Genomic DNA, 21221 nt, shown 5'->3' with positions numbered 1-21221 from the left:
GTCATATTTTAACTTTTTTTTTTAGCTGGATTAATATTATAAAGATACTTCTCCTTACCTATGATGAAATTATCCAGTGACAGAGTTCATATAATGAAGGCAAGATAAAGGAAATTTTTCTCCTCCTATTCCACTTTTGTTTTTGTTAACAGACATGATCTTTCTATGTTGCCCAGGTTGGCCTCAAGGGATCTTCCCACCTCAGTATCCTAAGTAACTAAGACTTCAGTTATGCATCATTAGGCCTAGCTATTGGCCTATTTTTTAAGATGACAAACTGGTTCTCTATCATCTTCTTGTGATGATGAATTAATTTTTAACTTATCATAAAGAACTAAGCAAGATGGCAGACTAGAGATAGCAGACACCCACCCTCTCCAGAGTGAGCTAAAATTACAAATAGGTAATCATACCTTGAATAGGTTATCTAGGAAGAGAACATTAAAGTCCAACAGAGAAGTCACAGGAAACACTTGAGGCAGAGAAAGGGAAGGAACCAAGCAGCCTACTTGTCTGAGATCTGCTGGCGGCCATGAGGGGCTCAATATTGGGCCAGGGGAAAGAGTAAGTGAGAACTTTAGTAGTCCACAACCCCATTACAAACGGCTGCAATCTGAACCACAGGAGAGCTCCTCTACCCACACCAACCCTGAAACTAGTGTGGGCAGTGATTTGGAGACCCTGCACAAGCACTGTACCAGACAGGGAACTTGCACTGGGTCACTACCCCATCTCCCTGCCCCTAGTACCTAAGCGGCTGGAGTTGGGCACCACCGCGAGAGCCCAGCTGTCATGGGACTTCATCATGTGCTGGGAACCATAGCCCCCGTATCTCCACATCCCAGGAGCTTCCACTGACACTCCCCCAGTCTCCACCCAGAGGGCTAGAGTGGCACAGTGCTGGCTGGACCCAAAGATGCTATGGGGTTTCTGGTACTCTAACTCAATAGAGTATTCTCCAGGGAAATAATGATGCACTGTACCAAAAGGGAAGCCCGTGGGACAAAGGAAACTAAAGCACCAGCTTTCTAGAGCCCAGAGCTCCCTGCATACAGCTGTGAAAAGTGACCCCACCACCAGCAGTGGCACAAACTCTGTGCTCAGCCTTGTGGGAGTGAGACCCCCCACCTCTCACTAGTGGAGCAGCTTCTGTGCCTGGGCTCACATGTAGAGTGGGACCCCTTCTCCCACTCCAAACACCAATGCAGGCACAGCTGCTGCTGCTACACTGGATGTTGGGGTGAGCGAAACAGAGAGCTGCCTGTCTAGGCCTGTGAGTGGTGATTGTGCCCCTACTGGTGGCACGGCCTTTGTGCTGGGGCTTGTGTACGAAGGCTCTATTCCCTTCTCCATTCTGTGCAGCTCTGCTGAAGAGAGTGAGAGAACCTGAGAGTTGTGTCTGGGGCTGTGTGGTGACCCTGCACCACAGCCACTGCCAACACCAGCATTCACTACTTAGAATCCAGGGGATCATCCCACCACTGGCACTGCCCATACCACACTGGGACCTGAGAATCTGCTCACCTGCCCAGTCCACTGTGCCATTACTGGCATCTAAGCAAGCTACCTGGACGTCTAAGAACTGACCCACCTGGTCCTGCTAACACCAGTGCCAGAATATACTGGGCTGGGGCTCAGAATAAGCCATGTTCAGCCCACCACTGGCACCACTGGGGCCAAAGACTGGCCCACCCGACATGTCTGTCCCTAGCAAAACTTCACCGTAAACTCCCCTAAGTGCACCCTAAACTACCAAGGAAATCACAGACACCAATGACACTGTTTACAGCCAAAGAAAATCATACAGAGTACACTGCACTATCATACGCACTCCGAACCAAAGCCAAAGGGCCCTATCAAACTAACACCATTGACACATCCTTGGGAAGAAGCTCTCCCCTATGAAAGCAAATTCGAAAAGCTGGAAGAAGTGACTATTACACCAGATACACAGGTATGAATGTAGGACACAGGAAACATGAAAAAAGAAGGACACATGACACCCCCACAGTAATTCCCGATCAACAGATCCCCAATCAAAAAGAAATTCAAGAAATCCTGGGGGGAAAATTTCAAAACCATGATACGAAGGAATCTCAGTGAGATATAAGAGAATTCCAAAGATAATACAAAGAAATCAGAAAAACCATTCAAGAGAAGAATGAGAAACTTACCAGAAAGAGATCATAAAAAAGAACCAAACAAAAATTCTGGAACTGAAGAATTCCTTAAATGAAATACAAAATACACTAAAAAACTTCAACAACAGACTAGACCCAGCAGAAGAAACAATCTCAGAACTTGGAAACAGGTCTTGGCCAGGCACGGTGGCTCATACCTGTAATCCCAGCACTTTGGGAGGCCGAGGTGGATGGATCACTTGAGGCCAGAAGTTTAAGACCAGCCTGGTCAACATGGTGAAACCCTCGTCTCTTTTAAAAATGCAAGAAATTATCCAGGTGTGGTGGTGCACACCAGTAATCCCAGCTACTTGGGAGGCTCAGGCACAAGAATTGCCTGGACCTGGGAGGCAGAGGTTGCAGTGAGGTGAGATCACACCACTGCACCCCAACCTGGGCAACAGAGCCAGATTCTGTCTCAAACAACAACAACAACAACAAATAATCAGGTCTTTTGAAACAACCCAGACAAAAATAAAGAAAGAAACAAAAAAAAAGAATGAGCAAAGTCTTTGTGATATATGGGATACTATAAGCAATCAAATATATGAATTACTGGTATCTCCAAAGGTGAGGTGAGAACAAAAGGGATGAAAAACCTATTTATCAAAATAGCAGATGAAAACTTCCCAAGTCTAGCAAGAGATTCAGACATCCAGATGCAGGAGGCCCAGTGATCCCCAATGCAAAAAGGTTTCCACAGCACATTATAGTCCAACTGTCTAAAGTCAGTAACACAGAGAAAATTCTAAAACACTAAGAGAAAAGTATCCAGTCACCTACAGAGAGGCCTCCCTGCACCACCGTGAGACTAACAGCAGACTTCTCAGCAGAAACCTTATAGGCCAGGATATAATAGGAAAATAAGTACTGAAAGAAAGAAACTGTCACTCAAAGATACTACATCCAACAAAATTATCCTTCATAAACGAAGGAGAAATAGAATCTTTCCCAGACAACTAAATACTGAGAATTCATCACCACTAGACCTGCCTTACCAGAGATGCTCAAGGGAGTCCTAAACCTGGCAGTGAAAGAACAACAGTTACAACCATGAAAACACCTGAAAATATAAAACTCACTGGTAAAGTAAATACACAAATGAGGAAGAGAAAATAACCAAATGGTAGTACCACAGAAAATCAGCAAACAGTAAGGACAACCAAGACAAAAAGGAACAAAGAATAATACACAAAATAACCTGAAAACAACAACAGAAACAAAACTTCACATATGAATAAAACTGAGTGTAAATGGGTTAAATTCTCCACTTAATAGATACAGACTGGCTGAATGGGTAAAAAAACATGATTCAACTATATGTTGCCTATAAGAAATGCATTTTACCTGTGAGGACATAGATTGAAAATAAGGGGATAGAAAAAGATATTCCATGCATATGGAAACCAAAAGCAAGCAAGAGTAGTTATAATTATATTGGATAAAAAATATATATATTTTTTGAGATGGAGTCTTGCTCTGTTACCCAGGCTGGAGTGCAGTGGCACAATCTCGGCTCACTGCAACCTCCGCCTCCCAGGTTTGCACTATCCTCCTGCCTCAGCCTCCCGAGTAGCTGGGACTACAGGCGCCTCCCACCACGCCAGGCTAATTTTTTGTATTTTTAGTAGAGATGGGGTTTCACCGTGTTAGCCAGGATGGTTTTGATCTCCTGACCTTGGGATCCGCCCATCTGGGCCTTCCAAAGTGCTGGGATTACAGGCTTGAGCCACTACGCCCGGCTCGGATAAAATATCTTTAAGTATAAAAAAGTTTAAAAAAAGACAAAGAAAGTAATCATATAATGATAAAGAGATCATTACAGCAAGATAATATAACAATTCAAAATAATATACGCACCCAACACTGCAGTACCCAGATTTACAAAGCAAATACTCCTAGATACAAAGAAAGACTCCAACACAGTAGTAGTGGGGGACTTCAACACACCACTCTCAGCATTAGACAGATCATCTAGATAGAAAATAAAGAAACACTGGACTTACACTGGACTTCAGACGAAAGGACCTAACAGACACTTTCAGAACGTTTTATCCAACAACTCTGGAACATACATTCTCATCAGCACATGGAACATATATGACTGACCATGTTAGGCCACAAAACAAGTCTCAACAAATTTTTAAAACTTGAAATCACACTGCATTCCACAATGGAATAAAACTAGAAATCAATACCAAGAGGAACTTTGAACACTACACAAATACACAAAAATTTAAAAATATGCTCATGAACGACCACTAGATCAATGAAGAAATTAGATGGAAATAAAAAAAATTCTTGAAACAAATGAAAGCAGAGGCTGGGCATGGTGGCTCATGCCTGTAATCCTAGCACTTTGTGAGGCCGAAGCGGGCTGATCACTTGAGGTCCGGAGTTCAAGACCATTCTGGCCAACATGGTGAAACCTCGTCTCCAGTAAAAAAAAAAAAAAAAAAAATACAAAATACAAAAATTAGCCAGGTGTGGAGGCACACATCTGTAGTCCCAGCTGCTTGGGAGGCTGAGGCAGAAGAATCTCTTGAGCCTGTGAGGCAATGGTTGCAATGAGCCGAGATCGTGCCACTGCACTCAAGCCTAGGCAACAGAGCTAGACTCTGTCTTGAAGAAGAAAAAAAAAAAAAAAAGAAGAAAGTAGAAACACAACATACCAAAACCTGGGGACACAGCAAAAGCAATGCTAAAAAAAGAGGTTTATAGCAATAAACACAAATAAATATTTCAAATAAACACTCTAGTGATACACACCTAAAGGTACTAAAAAAAAGCAAACACAATAAACCTCAAGCTAGCAGAAGAAATAATAAAGATCACAGCAGAACTAAACAAAATACAGAGACTTTAAAAAATGCAAAGGATATATGGAATGAAAAATCAGTTCTCTGAAAAGATAAACTGCTAACTAGACTAACCAAGAAGAGAGGAGATCCAAACAAAATCAGAAATAAAAAAGGGATATTACAACTGATATCACAGAAATACCAAAAATCACCACAGACTATTATGAACTAAACACAACGAACTGAAAAACCTAGAGGAAACGGATACAGTCCTGGAAATATACAACCTGCCAAAATCAAACCAGAAAGTAATAGAAAATCTCAACAGACCAATTCAGTAATAAAAAGTCTCCTAACAAAGAAAAGCTGGGGACCAGATGGACTCACTGCAGAATTCTACCAAAGAATTACTACAAAGAAGTACAAAGAATTACCAATTAGTACAAAGAAGAACTAACACCAATCCTCCTGCAACTATTCCAAAAAACTGAAGAGGAGGGGATTCTCCCTAACTCATTCTACAAAGCCAGCATCACCCTGATTCCAAAACCAGAAAAGGACACACCAAAAAAAGAAAACTATAGGCCAACATCCCTGATGAACAGATGTAAAAATCCTCAACAAAATATTAGCAAACTGAATCCAATGGCACATCAAAAAGATAATACAACATGATCAAATGGAATTTATATCAGGGATGCAAGGATGGTTCAAAACATGCAAGTCAATAAACATCATACATCACATAAACAGAACGAAGGGCAAAAAGCATATGATAATCTCAACACAAGCAGAAAACACATTTGACTAACAACTGATAATCAAATTCAGTAACGCTGCAGGATACAAAGTCAAAATACAAAAATCAGTAGCATTTTTATACACCAATAATGACACAGCTGAAAAAGAAATCAAGAAGGCAATCTCATTTACAATAGCTATCAAAACAAAACAAAACAGAAATAACTTTAACCAAGGAGGTGGAAGTTCTCTACAAGAAAAACTACAAAATGCTGATGAAAGAAACTGAAGCAGACATAAACAAATGGAAAAACCTCCCATGCTCATGGATCAGAAGAATTAATGTCATTACAATGACCAGGCTGCCCAAAGCAGTCTACAGACTCAATGTAATCCCTATCAAAATATCAATGTCACTTTTCACAGAAATAGAAAAAACAATCCATAAACATGTATGGAAACAAAAAAGAGCCTGAAAAGCCAAAGCAATCCTGAGCATACAGAACAAAGCTGGAGGCATCACTTCAAAATATATTACAGGGACTGAGAGAGCACAGCATTAGTATAAAAATAGACACAGAGACCAATGAAACAGAATAAAGAACCCAGAAATAAATCTGCATATTTACAGCCAAATGATCTTTGATAAAGCCACCAATAACATACATTGAGGGAAGCACACTCTCTTCAATAAATGGTGTTGGGAAGACTGGACAACCATATGCAGAAGAATGAAACTGGATTCCTATTTCTCACCACATATAAAAGTCAACTCAAAATGAATTAAAGACTTAAATGTCAGACTCAAAATTATAAAACTAGTAGAAGACAGCACGTGGACAACTCTTTAGGACACTGGTCTAGGCAAAGATTTTAGAGCTAAGACCTCAAACGCACAGGAAACAAAAACAAAAGTAGGCAAACGGGGCTATCAAACTAAAAAGCTTCTCCATAACAAAAAGAATCAAGAGGGTGAAGAGACCTCTTGAATGGGAGAAAATATTTGCAAATTACTCATCTGACAACAGACTAATATCCAGAATATACAAGAAATTCAAGTATCTCAACAGTAAAGAAAACTCCAAATAATACCATTAAAAAATGGGCAAAGGACTTGAAGACATTTCTCAAAAAAGATATACAAATGGCTAATATATGAAAAAATTCTCGACATCACTAATCATCAGGGAAAGGCATCAAAATCACAATGAGATAGCATCTCACCCCAGTTAGAATGGTTATTATCACAAAGACAAAAAATAACAGTTACTGGCGACGGTGTGGAGAAAAGGGAACCGTCAGTGGGAATGTAAATTAGTACAACTGCTATGGAAAACAGTTTGGAGATTTCTCAGAAAACGAAAAATAGAATACAATCCAGCAATCCCACTACCAAGTATCTATCCAAAAGAAAGGAAATCAGTACGTCAAAGGGATACCTGCACTTACACGTTTATCGCAGCACTGCTCCCGACAGCAAAGGTAAGGAATCAACCTAAATGCCCATCGATGGATGAATGGATAAAGAAAATGTGGTACATATATACACTAGGAAGGAAACCAGTCACACAAAGGAATGAAATAATGTCATTCGTGGCAACATGGATGTCATTTGCGGCAACATGGATGGAGTTAGTGAAGTCAGGCACAGAAAGACAAATACAGCATGTTCTCTCACTCTTACGTGGAAGCTAAGAAACTTAAGCTCATGGACATAGAGACTAGAATGACAGATACCAGACAATGGGAAGGGGATTGGTGGTGGAGAGTGGGGAAGCAGTGGATGTGGATACAAACATAGGGTTAGATGAAATAAGTTCTAATGTTTGATAGCAGATTAATGTGACTATACTTAGTAACAATATTATGTATATTTCAAAGTAACTAGAAGAGATGACTTGAAATGATACCAACACATAAAAATAACACTTAAGGTGATAGATACCCCAATTACCCTCCCCTGATCATTACACATTCTTTGCATGTAACAAACTCACATGTACCCCATAAATATGCAAATTATTATATAGCGATAAAAGGGGGAAATCATCATTATAAACTCATGGGTTTCAACGTATTTGATGGGTTTCAAACCATGGCAATTTACACTGTTCTTGAAGCTCACATTGTCCCATCTTTGGTCAACACAAAACTGCTCCAAATTGTCTCCTAACACCTTTCGGTAAGATCTTATATTAGTCTTTGATAGCTTCCCTGAAACCTGGAATTTTAAGATATTCCAAGCTCAGATATTTCCTGCCCCAGACCTGGAATCATCTTCTAAGAAATCTTGGTTTTCTTTTTGTAGAAAACATTTTTAGATCATAATCTGGGAGGTAGGAATGATAATTGCTATTTTAGTCATTCCTTTTAGTTATTTGTATATATATTTAATTTTATTCAGAAATAATTTCACACTCACAAAAAGTTAGAGAAATAAAAATACTGAACACTATATATCTGTAACCCAGATTTATCTAGTTAATGTTTTACCTCCTTGCTTTATAACTTGTTTTCTTTCTATATATATATGTATATATATTACATATCTTTTTCTGAAGTATATGAGTGTAAATTAAATGCATCATGGCCCTAAACCATATATACTTTAGTACTTCCTAAGACACAAGAATATTCTCTTGTCAGCACAGTAGTCAACTTCATAAATTTACACTGATATGACACCAATCTACTGTATATTTCCTTGTTAAATGATCTAATAATGTTCTTTATAATCATTTTTCCCCTCCAGGACAGGATCCAGTCTAGGAGCAGGTACTGCCTTTAATTACCATCTCGGGAGATAATCTGGCATATTTCTACTGCCTTTATTGGTCTCTTATGATAACTGCCATTTCTTAATCTTTCATTACATAAAACTGGCTTTATTTTTTTAAAAAAAGAACACTTCTCATGATGATGCATTCTCAGCTGTAATACTAATAAAGTGATGTTATATCCCTCTTAGGTATCCAATCTGGAGGCAGATACAGGCATATCTCCTTCCTTTGATGATGTACATAGAGATCACACAGTCTAGGTGTTGCTGGATTTCTCTACTATATAATCATTGGTCTATTTTTCCTCTACCCACCCTTTCTGATTTGAAAAGCGTATGTAAAAATCCACCTCCCAAGTTTATCGGCCATTAGTCATTATTGTCTAATCATGTTTACCATGATGGGTATAAAATGATCAGTGGAAGGGGCAGGAACTGACCAGGAAGGGGCATCAAGGAACTTTCAGGAGTGATGGAAATTTTTTTTTTTGAGATGGAGCATCGCTCTTGTTGCCCAGGCTGGAGTGTAATGGTGCGAACTCAGCTTACTGCAACTTCTCCCTCCCAGGTTTAAGTGATTTTCCTGCCTCAGCCTCCTGAGTAACTGGGACTACAGGCACGCACCACCACACCCGGCTGAATTTTTGTATTTTTAGTGCAGATGGGTTTTCACCATGTTGCCCAGGCTGGTCTTGAATTCCTGGCCTCAGGTGATCCACCCACCTCAGGCTCCCCAAGTGCTGGGATTACAGGCGTGAGCTACCACGCCCGGCCTTGGAAACAGTCTACATCTTGATGGTGTTGGATTACACAGGTGGAGGCATTTCAAAAACTCATACGTACATTATATTTAAGAATTGTATCATGAATATTGCAAAAAAATTTAAACTCTAGTTAATGAAATGCACGCTTAAGTACTTAGGAATGTCTTCAACTTATTACAAAATGTATCAAAAAATAATATGGATTGATGGATAGCTATGTGATAGTGTAATAAAGGAAACAGAGCAAAAGGTTAACAACTGTTAAATGTAGGTAGTGGGTGCAGGATGCTCATTATACAATTCTTGAGCTTTGCTACATGTTTGAATATTTTCGTAATAACATATGGAGATTTTTAAAAAAGTACTGTAAGTGGTTATGCTATAAAAAGCACAAATTTTAAGTGGGTAATCTGGGATAAATTTTCCTATGGCATCATATTTGGATTTCAAAAGTACTGAGTATCTAAGGTTGTGGACAGAGAAGTTAAGATGGAAAATCATTCGTGGCTAAAAGGTGGTTCTGCTGTTGATGAAAACATTGATTTCAAAATATGTGAACAGTTTTTACAAAATCATTTCAGGACAGAGTAGGGGAAAAATTAGTATTTCTACATTGATACATATGTTATCTCAAATGTATATATTTGAATACTTTTTTTTTTTTTAAAGATAGTCGGGCTCTGTCAACCAGGCTGCAGTGCAGTGGCACGACCTCAGCTCCTTGCAACCTCCACCTCCTGAGCTCAAGCCATTCTCCCACCTCAGCCTCCTGAGCAGCTGGTACTACAGACACACGCCACCAGGCCTGGCTAATTTTTGTATTTTTTGTAGAGATGGGGTCTCACCCTGCTGCCCAGGATGGTCTTGAACTCCTGGGCTCAAGTGATCTGTCCGCCTCAACTTCCCAAAAGTGCTGGGATTACAGGCATAAACCACCATACCCGGCCAAATTAATACTTTAAATAGATAACTATTTTATCCCTATATTGTTTATTTATTCAAATAGTTCACAAGCCTTTTGTGTTTTTAAAATCTTTATTTCCATCTGTTGTCTCTTAATTACTAAAGAGGTGTTCTTTTTTTTTTTTGGAGGCAGGAGCTTGCGCTAATGCCCAGGCTAGTCTCAAACTCCTGGGTTCAGCTCCTGGAATAGCTGGAATTGCAGGCACATGCCACCATGCCTAGCCCACAAGACTTTTTAATTTTTTAATTCTTACCGGAGGAAAATGTAGATTATCTTATACTTTGGTATATACGGTATATAGAAGAAACTTAACTATATCATTAGAAAAATTTACAAACACAATGACTACACAAGATACATAAACTTTAAAAATTATTTCTCTGCCCATTTTGGGGCATTTAAGTCATTCTAACTTTTTATTATAAGCACTAATATGTTAACAGCTTTACACACATATATATAGTCAGCACTTCTGTTTATATCTTTGCAGCACTTCTGGTTATATCTTTTTGAATTTTTCACACTTATTAACAAACGGTTTTCCAGAAAACACTCTCAACAACAGTGTATGACGCCAACTTCACTCCAAGCTCACCAACATCCGAATACTATTTTTTTAAATCTTTACCAATTTTATACGGCAGTTTTTATTCAAGCACTTCTGTATGTTAATTACTGTGTTAAACTGAAGACTGTTCTGCAGTTTTCTAGTTGTAGTCTTCCCTTCTCAAAGTATCAGGATTTTGCTGGCTTAAAAAAAAAGCTGCAGCTGTTTCTACTTTTATACCATTAGACCATTTAACAGTATGGCAACCTGAGTTTGCCTACACCTACCCCTCTCTCTGCCTTCCAATCTTTCTCCCTTCATATCCCTCTTTCTGTCTGTTACTGTCTGCTCTGTGTTGATCATTATTAAATTTTTTTGGTAACATCTATATACAGTATTCTGTTAAAGTCTGAAAAAATATTTTATACTTTTGTGGTTCTATCCATTTTCTTACTCATCAGTGACGTTTATGAATTTCCACTCATTTTTCCTTAACTAGACTTGCTAGATGTTGTAGTTAATCTTGTCAGAAAAGCAACTCCTGGTTTCATTCTGCTGTATCGTCTAGAAATATTAGGACATTTGTTTCTTTATATAATGCTTACAAAATTTGTTTTCCAGTCATTTAATTGTGCTCTTTATTATCTTGCTTTTCTCTGTGGATCTGCTTTTACTTCCTCCTCTTGATTTCTCAAGTTCATTTATTTTCATTCTTACCAAGTTTAATGAAGGTAACTATGAACTTTCACTGAACACAGAACAACTCTGGTCTCATCACATAAGTGCTAATGGTTATGTATACAATGTCTATAACTGAGACTTTCTACTTAATAAGAAACTGCATGTGCTGGGAAAAAACCACTTAAAAGTTTCCAACTAGTATTCTGTTTCTGGTCAATTTTATCTTGTATTTCTAACAACTTTTGCTTTATATATTTTGACAGTGTTATCTAGTGCTTAAGGCAGTACACTTTTCTTATTTTTTTCCCCAAACAAAAGCTACATTCAATTAAGAAGGCAACAATACATTTTTATCTTTGTTCATATGCTTTTATTATCACAAAATTATCTTTTGTCATGCGCTATTTTCTGACTTTAGTTCTTTGTCTAATGTCAATACTGAAATTCTTACTTTGTCTTCAAAAGCATTTTTATTTTTATTTTTTTTTGTATTTTTCATAGAGATGGGGTGAAAAACAATTAGCTGGGCATGGTGGCATGCCCCTGTAGTCCCAGCTACTCGGGGTAGGCTGAGGCAGGAGAATGGCATGAACCGGCGAGGCGGAGCTTGCAGTGAGCCGAGATCACGCCACTGCACTCCAGCCTGGGCAACAGAGCGAGACTCCATCTCAAAAAAAAAAAAAAAAGAGATGGGGTTTCACCATATTGGCCAGGCTGATTTTGAACTCCTGGCCTCATGTGATCTGCCCAGGTTGGCCTCCCGAAGTGCTGGGATTACAGGCATAAGCCACCACACCCAGCCCTGAGTTTACTATACTTTTATCATCACCTCTCAAACGTTGTTGTTGGTTTTAATTTTGTATTTAAATTTCAGATAATTAAATTTTTTCATTTTTCCCTTTTCAAGTATGATGATATTTACATTCAATTTGACAATATTTACCACAGTTATTTAAACATCTTGTTTGTAATCAGTGCTCACTGCCAAAAGTTTTAATTCCATGACTTCATTTTTTTTGTTTATAATTTGGCATCATCTCAATCAGTTGGAGTATATTTACAATTTGTGTTCAACAAGTAAAACGTTATATTCAGAAGGTGCGTTCTTTCAATTGCCTTTCCATGTGAAAGATAATTTAACTATATATCATGAAAATAAAGGGTAGAACTTTCTGCCTCAAAACTATAAATGATCCACTGCCTTCTGGCAATGGCTGACATTAAATGAGTAAAGTATGGTTTTTACTCCTTCATGCGTAATATAAAAGTAACATTACCTAATTGTTTATAGGAATAAACTTTATGAGGAAACAGAGACTGATGAAACTCTTTTTCATTGAATTTTGTCTGAAATATGGTAAACCCCTTCTATATAAAGACGACTTTCAACACAGTAAAGGTTTTTTTGTTATCTTCAAAACAAAAATTGTGTTTAAAAAAAAATTGTCCTTCCCGGCAACAATGATCAGAATTCAACCATCTAAATCACAAAAGTAAAACCACAGAGATGACTCGTTAACACAAGGACACCAGAAAAAGACATGAAGTGTTTGGTTAGTAGCTCTGTAATTTATAACAGAATGAAAAGAAGTTAGAGTAGCAGTGGTGGTAGCTACGCATGGGGAGAGGTTCTGCAGCAGGCTTAAAAGTAATAATGAGTACTTCAGCACTTTATAGAAAACAGAAATGGGGCAATGGCAATATGACTCCATTCACACAGGGTGTATGTAGTAAACACCTAGGTTACTAATTTCATCATTCTTAGCTAGTTAGCTGAGCATGATTCTAGCTGGCCAGCAATATTCTAAGGTATGCAAACATTTTGTATATTATAAATGAATCCAGAATGTTCTATCAAATATCATGTTAAATGAACGAGATGAATGTAGATTATCTGAAACAAACCTGTGTAACTTTCATCATCATCAGATAAAGGCACCTCTCTCTTTAGTAGCAACTCCAACTCCTCTGTTTCTGCTACATCCACTGGACGCTCCCCATGTTTATTAGCTTGAAATGGATTTCCACCATGACGAAGTAATAGCTTTACTATCTGCAACAATAAAAAGCAAGACGACTTAGTCCCTTCACAGACTGTATCACTGCACCCATTCTCTTGATAATACTCATAGTATCCTTCTGGGTGTTATCTCATTTACTCTGAATCCATTCCTCACCATCTACTCTAAATTTTTATTCTCTTCAAGATCCATTTTCACTGACACTCCCCTATCTGATGACCTCAACTACTACAAAAAAATTTCCTCCTTAAAATTTAAACTGGGTTACTTTAGCAATTAATCTCATCATTTTTTCATCCTGTTCCATCATAAAGTCAAATATTTATTGAGAACCTGTAATAACTACACTTCCGAGTTCTGCTAATAAACCAATGAACAAAAATAACAAGTTCCCTGGCCTCTTGAAATGTGTATCCTAGAAAAAGTTTCAAAGAAGTATTTCCCTTCTGCTTTAGGCTAATATCACTGTCAATGCTGTTAATCTTACTCTATTTCTCGTAGCCCAGGAACTGTAAGTATCATGAACTCCAAAGCTTAAACTTCAAGACCCTTCACTTTCATGGGTCCTTACAGGAGGATGCTGTATCTAATTTTGTAGTCATCACTTTGAAAGGACCTCTCTCCTTCTCTAACAAATTACATAAGCTTCAAGTTCCACATAACCAGGATCTGCCCTGTTAGTTATTATTTGTTTTTTCTTCATATCCTCTTCCTTTCATAGTTTTAACCTCTTTTTGGTTGGCTCCTTTTTAGAAGCCCATCTTTCCACAGTTCTTATTTCTTGCAACTTAAAAAAATAATGGCATTAAAGAAATGAAACATGGACAAAACAAGGAAACTTTGTTGAAACCTATATCCTCTTCCCCTAGCTAACCTTTCTTCTTCACTGTCAATCTCCTGAAAAGACATCTGCCCTTGCAGCTGTTACTTGTTGGTCCTTCACTCTTTCACCTACAACTCTGCTACCATCAATCTTATGGAATGGCTCTTTTAAGACCTGAAAAGATCTAAACCAATGATGGTTTCCCTATGATGCTGTCCTTGATATACTTTCTCACGTTCTAATATATATATCATCTCTTTGGAGAACTTATCCACTCTGAATGTGATGACAATTATGAGATCCACCCATTCATTCTCTTGTCTGTTTTCTCTCTCAGCCCTCTTGAGCTCCAAACCCAAACATTCAAATATTCATGGGATACACCCAACTGACTGTATGTGTATTTTAATACAAAAGCATAAATCCAACAGGATCTGAAAGGAGTTCACTAAACTTGTACTATTATCTTTTATCTATTTCCATTCTCAATAACTGCCACCAAAATTTACCCAGTCACTGAAGCCTTGAAGCCAGAATTTAGGAGTCATCATTAATTCTTTTTCACTCATACTCTACATCAAAGAGGTAGCCAGGTGTTATTGATTCTGCCTCCTTATCACCTCTTCTTGTTTTGATATTTTGTGTATTTCCATTAACACTGGTGTGTTCTATCATACATATAAATTCAAGTCTCTATTCTATCATACATAAACCCATACGACAATTCATTAACACATTTCTCCCCTTGGACTATAAGTTTCATATAAAATCAAGTCTCTATTCATCTCTGCATTCCGAGGACATAACTATGGTGTTTTCTGGTACTTAGAAAATATATCACACCTTTAAAAATACTTAAACGAATAACATGAAACAGATGAATATTGACTGCATTTACCATCAAAGGAACAATTTAAAACAAGATGCTGAAATCAGAAATTTGTAACGAATTAAGAATGATTCACAATGAATAAAGAAAAAAATTTTTCAAGATTACTGCAGAAAATGTGAAATGTAATAATGTGTAGAGAAAACAAATTACTCATACCAACTGTAACTGTTTAATTTTTATCAAATTACACATGCTTATGATTTTAAAAGATCAACTAGGTTTCCAAATCTGCTGGTGAAGAACAATTGTCCCTGATACTTATCTCCATATTCCAGTCATCTACCAGGGTGAGAGAGGTGCAATTACTGGGCTGTGTAAGATTGGGCAGAGGATGCGAGAGCTAAAAAAACCTTTATCTAATAGCTGTTCCCAGTCATATCTTAAGAAACACTTCCAGAGGTCATTGGTGCTACCAATTCCTAAGCTTTTTTTTTTTTTTCCTTTCTAGGATTCTGTGTTATAATGGCTTTGGTTTCAATTTTCTTGTCTCTTTTAAATCAGAGGTGGGCAAATTATGACCTACGGGCCAATCTGGTCTGCCAGTTAAGAATAGTTTTTGTATTTTTAAAGGACTGTTGAAGGAGAAGAGTTGAAGGAGACGGACGAGGTGAAGGAGGGAGTACGTAGCCTGCAAAGCCTAAAATATTTACTATTTGGTCCTTTATTGAAAAAAATTGTCAAACCCTGTTCTACATCAGTAACTGCTCATTTCTCCAATTTCCATCTTCCAAAATACTTGTTTCTTCTGTTCTTTGCCCTGGTGGGTCTACGTCCTTTGAAACTTCCCCTTACTGTCATTTTAGGGATTTGAGAAAGTAACTGAAAAAAAAAAATCTTCTAGTCATTATAAATAATACTGCAGTGGATATCTTTATGAGTTGAAATTTTTCCAATTTTAGGCTGATTTCCTTAGACTACAGCCCTAGATTGAGAAAACAGAATAAAGAATTTTGATATTGCTGAAAACTTTCTATCCCCATCAGGAATACATCAATAAATACTTATTACATGACTATGAAGAATCAGGTACAGCTGGTTCATTCATGTTACAAACACCCTAAATCAAATAATCAAGATTTTACAGATCATCCTCAAATGCAAGTAATTGTTCTTAAAGTTGCTTAAAACATAACAGTCAACAATTAGAAGTAGGTAAAAATGATGACAAAAGAAGATAGGTATCTAAAATAGAACTAGAAATAAGGCTAGTATTAAAATGTGTATTATGGTGAGGTGCGGTGGCTGACACCCATAATCCCAACACTTTGGGAGCCTGAGGCAGGAGGATCGCTTGAGCTCATGAGTTCAAGACCAGCCTGAACAACATAGGGTCTCCACAAAAAAAATTTAAAAATTAACCTAGCATGGTGGTGCATGCCTGTACTCCAGCTACTTGGGAAGCTAAAGCAGGAGGATCACTTGAGCCCAGGAGGTTGAGGCTGCAGTAATCTGTGACTGCACCACTACACCCTAGTGTGGGTGACACAGCAAGATGCTGTCTCCAAAAAAAAAAAAAAAAGGTGTTTTAGGAATTACTACACATTTACAAACAACAAGTCAAATATTGGGTTCTTAGTAAGCTATGTCAATCCTCTCTATAATAATTTAGACCTGGCTACAGAACTATTATATTTCTGCTTTTCCCATCTTAAAAACGCTTTATGGGCCGGGTGCGGTGGCTCAAGCCTGTAATCCCAGCACTTTGGGAGGCCGAGACGGGTGGATCACGAGGTCAGGAGATCGAGACCATCCTGGCTAACACGGTGAAACCCTGTCTCTACTAAAAAATACAAAAAACGAGCCGGGCGAGGTGGTGGGCGCCTGTAGTCCCAGCTACTCGGGAGGCTGAGGCAGGAGAATGGCGTGAACCCAGGAGGCGGAGCTTGCAGTGAGCTGAGATCCGGCCACTGCACTCCAGCCTGGGCGACAGAGCGAGACTCCGTCTCAAAAAAAACAAAAAAACAAAAAAAAAAAAACACGCTTTATGGATGGCTGAAGTTGTCATGACTACTACTGAAAGAAAGAAATCTAATTATTTGGGAGCAGCTCAGAAATACACATTATGGACATACAGAAATGAATTTTTCATGACTGTCATTCTTCCTCCTAAGGCACAAGTAAAAGGAACAAGGAGAAAATAGCTCTCAATAGCTCTTGAATGGTGACTCCTACTATCCTAGGCATGTTGGTAGGAGGAAAAGCCAAGGTCCCTCCCTCTGGGAAAAGACTGGAAATAGTGTGAGTCCTTGTAAGTACATGAGCTCAAAAGGTCAGCTTCTGGAAATATCTGCAGCTATGTGCATATTTAGAAACTTGTGTTCGCAGAAACCATGTCTTAGTCACAGGAACAATTCTTTAAAATTACACTTAGAAATCAGGAAACCTTCATTATCATATTCAAAGGAAAATCATTCATTCCTGGTAAACTATCAATAATATTTTTTAAAAGGGCAATATTTAAAATATCAAAGCGAGAAAATAAGTCAGTTTCCAATAAATTCAGAGGAAAGAGCAACGTACCCTACATGTTGTCAGGCCTGATGGATTAAGTTTTTGTCATTCTGCCTATCCTCGTTACCCATTCATCTACCTATCCATCTGTCTACAAGTGCATCCATGATGGATTTACTGAACATTTCTAGGTGACAAGCAGTTCCAGAGTAAATAACAGAAAACAACACAAAATGCCAGCATGCACGGTAGTATTTGCAGTCTAGTGCCAGAAACATGACACTAGACAAGAATACCACTAAAAAATAAGGTAGTAAATGCTATGACATGTTTGTACAAATCGCCAAAGCAGCACAGAGAAAAGAGTAGACCACTGGTAAGCAAGAATCAGTTTAGAAAAATTATTTATAGGCTACATTTTTCTTCATTCAAAGTAAGAGTTCTTTACTAAGAAACATGGAAAAATGCCTTATAAAAATGTAACTGAGAAAAATACCATTTTTAATTTTTGAATTTTAGGTGTATTTGACTGCACCCATAAAGGCAACTTTTTAATCTTTTACCCCTGATATTTCTAGACCATCTTAAATTTCAATGTGCATTTACATGTAGTGTCTTTTTTTTCCCTTCAAAGTATCAATTTTAGATAGGTATTATTTATCATATAATTTAAAGATGAGGAAATGGAAGTTCCGAGGAGGGAAGTAACCTGCTCAAGATTACAGAGTTAGTAAACTGGCCAGGCCAGAACTGCACTTGTATCTATCTTTACTCCAAATTCTATTTTTGTCTCAAAGTAAAATGCCTTTCAAAAGATAGGCAATTCAACACTGTACAATTTTTACTATATGTAATATAGTAAAATAAAGTATATATACACCCTTTAATACATCCAATTGTCTTATAAAAGAATGCCTTGAAATAAAAGTTTTGCCAAATTATTTAATCGACTATCAAATTAAATGGGTTTTATGAAAAGAAAATGCTAAATCTAAACCATGAACTAATAGTTAGAAAGTAGAAAAAAGGGTAAACAAAATATAGATGAGTTGATCAAGCAATGAGTGGAATATGACACAGATCATATGACTAAGAAGTAAATGAAATTACTTTGGGTTAAATTTATATTTTGAAAATGCGTATTATTGATTTTTTTCTATCATACTTACATCTCTGTGCCCACTACTAGCAGAATCATGGAGTGGAGTGTCATCATCTAATCCTTGTGTGTTAACATCTGCTCCAGCTGCTATAAGTATCTTAGCAACATCATAATATCCAACATTGCAAGCTTCATGCAGTGGTGTCCAACCTGAAGTTAGATTATTAATTTAATATGATTCACTTGCGCTACTTCAAAATAAATGCTTTTCATATACATACCTATGTGTGACATATCAATTCTAAAATTGCACATCATGCAAAAGAAAAAAGAAGTGATAAAGAAGCTACTAAAAATAAATATCTAAGAACAATACCAATTTACTGAAGGTTCATTCAAGATAATATTACAGTTGACCCCTTGAACAAGGTGAAGGTTAGGGGTGTTAACCCCCATGCAGTCAAAAATCCACATATAATTTTTGACTTCCCAAAATTTAACTACTAATAACTGACTGTTAATTGGAAGCCTTACCAGTAACATGAACAGTTTGACTAACACATATTTTGTATATATATTAAATATTGTACTGTTACAATAAAGCAAGAGAAAAATTATTTAACAAAATCGTAAGAAAAATCTATTATTAAGTAGAAGTAGATCATCAAAAAGGTCATCTTCATCATCTTCACGGTGAGCAGGTTGAGGAGAAGGGAGAAGAGGGGTTGGTGTTGCTGTCTCAGAGGTGGCAGACGGAGAAGAGATAAAAGTAAAGGTGGGAGAGGCAGGCACATTTGGTGTAACTTTACAAAAATACACTGTAATTTGTGTCTGACGTTTTTGCTTTTTCATTTCTCTAAAAATGTTTTAACACAGTACCACCGTCCTCCTTCCACTGTTTGCTTTAGTTTCAGTGCCTGGATCATACAAGCGCTCATGTTTTTTAAAAAAAAAAAAACTCAAAGCAACCTTAAATTATTGGAAACCTCTAAGGTCAATCTGTTTACTGGCATGGCTTCTTCTGTCTTCTTCCTCATCACCTGAAACTGGTTCAGAAGCACTCAGCTCCATCAAGTCACCTATTAATACCACTGATGTGCTATCTACTAGCTCCTCAATTTCTCCAAGATCCATATTTTGAAACTTCACCCCCTATCACCTTTTTTGCCATATCCACAATCTCTTTCATGATTTCCTTGACTGGTCCTGTGGTAAATCCTGCAACGTCATGTTCAACATCTGGACACAGTTTTCTCCAGGAGGAGAGCGCTTTCACAGCTTTTTCTTTAACAACGATGGCATCTTCAACGGTGTAATCCCTTCCAGACTTTCATGACATTCTATCGGAGTTCTCTTCTACAGCGTTGTGTAATGAGCCTTAAAGTGCCTTATGACCCTCTAATTAGAGGCTGGTTTAGAAACACTGGGTTTGCAACCCACTTCAATGCCTTTGGTGTTGAATTCATAGGGTTCTGGGAGGCCAGAGGACACTAAAAGATAGCCTCCTTCCCGGCAAAGTACTTCCTGACTTCGGGAAGAAATTAATGACATCAAACCAGAAAAGAGTTCTCATTGTCCAGGCCTTCTTGTTATATAACCAAAAGACTGGCAGCTGGGTTTATCTTTTCCCTTCAGGGTTCAGGGGGCAGTCCTGACCATAAACCCAGCTGTATTTACATAAAACAGGAGAGTTAGCTAATCCCTTCCTGCCCTAAATCTTGGTGCTTGCTTCTCTTCCTAATAAATGTCCTTTGTGGATTTTTCTTTTTCCCAGAATAGAGTACTTTTGTCCACATTAAAAAACTGTTCAGGCAGATATCCCTTCTCCTCACTGATTTTCTTAATGGTATCTGGGAATTCATCTGCTGCTTATCAATGGACAGAAGCCACTTCGCCTGTTATCTGGGCATTTTTTAAAAAACTAAACCTTGCTCTAAAATTATTAAACCATCCTTTTGCTGGCATTAAATTCCCCAGCTTTACAGATCCTTCACCTTCCTTAAAATTGTTGTATAAGATAACTTCACATTTTCTTCAATCTAACCTATAGGTACACCTTTTTTTTGTTTTTGTTTTTTTAGCAATCTTGCATCCACATAAAAGCTGCATGAGACAAAAGAATGTTTTACAAAAAAGTGCAAGGTTTTCAAACCCACTAGCATAGATGCAGCAATAGCTTCACAAATTTCCATTCCTTTTTTCCACTGGTCCTTATGCTGGATTCATTTATCTTCAAATGGCAGGTAACCACAGCTGTAGACCTCAATTTATTATTATCAAGTACATTATCAAGCAATTCAATTTTTTCTTTTAATGTCTTAACTTTTCTGTTTCTTAGGAGCACTTCTGGTATCACTAGGAGTACTTAAAATGGGTCCCCTGGTGTTATTCAAAGCTTACCGTATTCTACTAAACACGATGAAAAATATGCAAGAATCAGAAGTTTCACTGTGGCATGCAACTTACTAGAGAGAT

General features: G+C 37.7%; 1 protein-coding gene across 7 annotated transcripts in view; it reads right to left on the bottom strand.

The window, feature by feature from the left end:
* The window catches only part of ANKRD12 (ankyrin repeat domain 12), a 132916-nt gene that overhangs the window by 39859 nt on the left and 71836 nt on the right, over positions 1-21221 (bottom strand). For all 7 annotated transcript variants that reach the window (XM_073006472.1, XM_007974651.3, XM_007974647.3 and 4 more), the window contains 2 exons: positions 18814-18956; positions 13363-13510 (listed from right to left, as the gene is read on the bottom strand). Coding sequence is in view for 6 of the 7 variants with exons in the window: in XM_007974651.3 (XP_007972842.2) it covers positions 13363-13510; positions 18814-18956 (291 nt within the window). In the remaining variant the exon portion in view is untranslated. The remainder of the gene's footprint in view (positions 1-13362; positions 13511-18813; positions 18957-21221) is intronic.

This window comes from Chlorocebus sabaeus, chromosome 18, assembly GCF_047675955.1.
Source record: "Chlorocebus sabaeus isolate Y175 chromosome 18, mChlSab1.0.hap1, whole genome shotgun sequence".
NCBI lineage: Eukaryota > Metazoa > Chordata > Mammalia > Primates > Cercopithecidae > Chlorocebus > Chlorocebus sabaeus.
The sequence above is the reverse complement of the archived record's forward strand: the minus strand, read 5'-3'. Positions and strand labels throughout refer to the sequence as shown.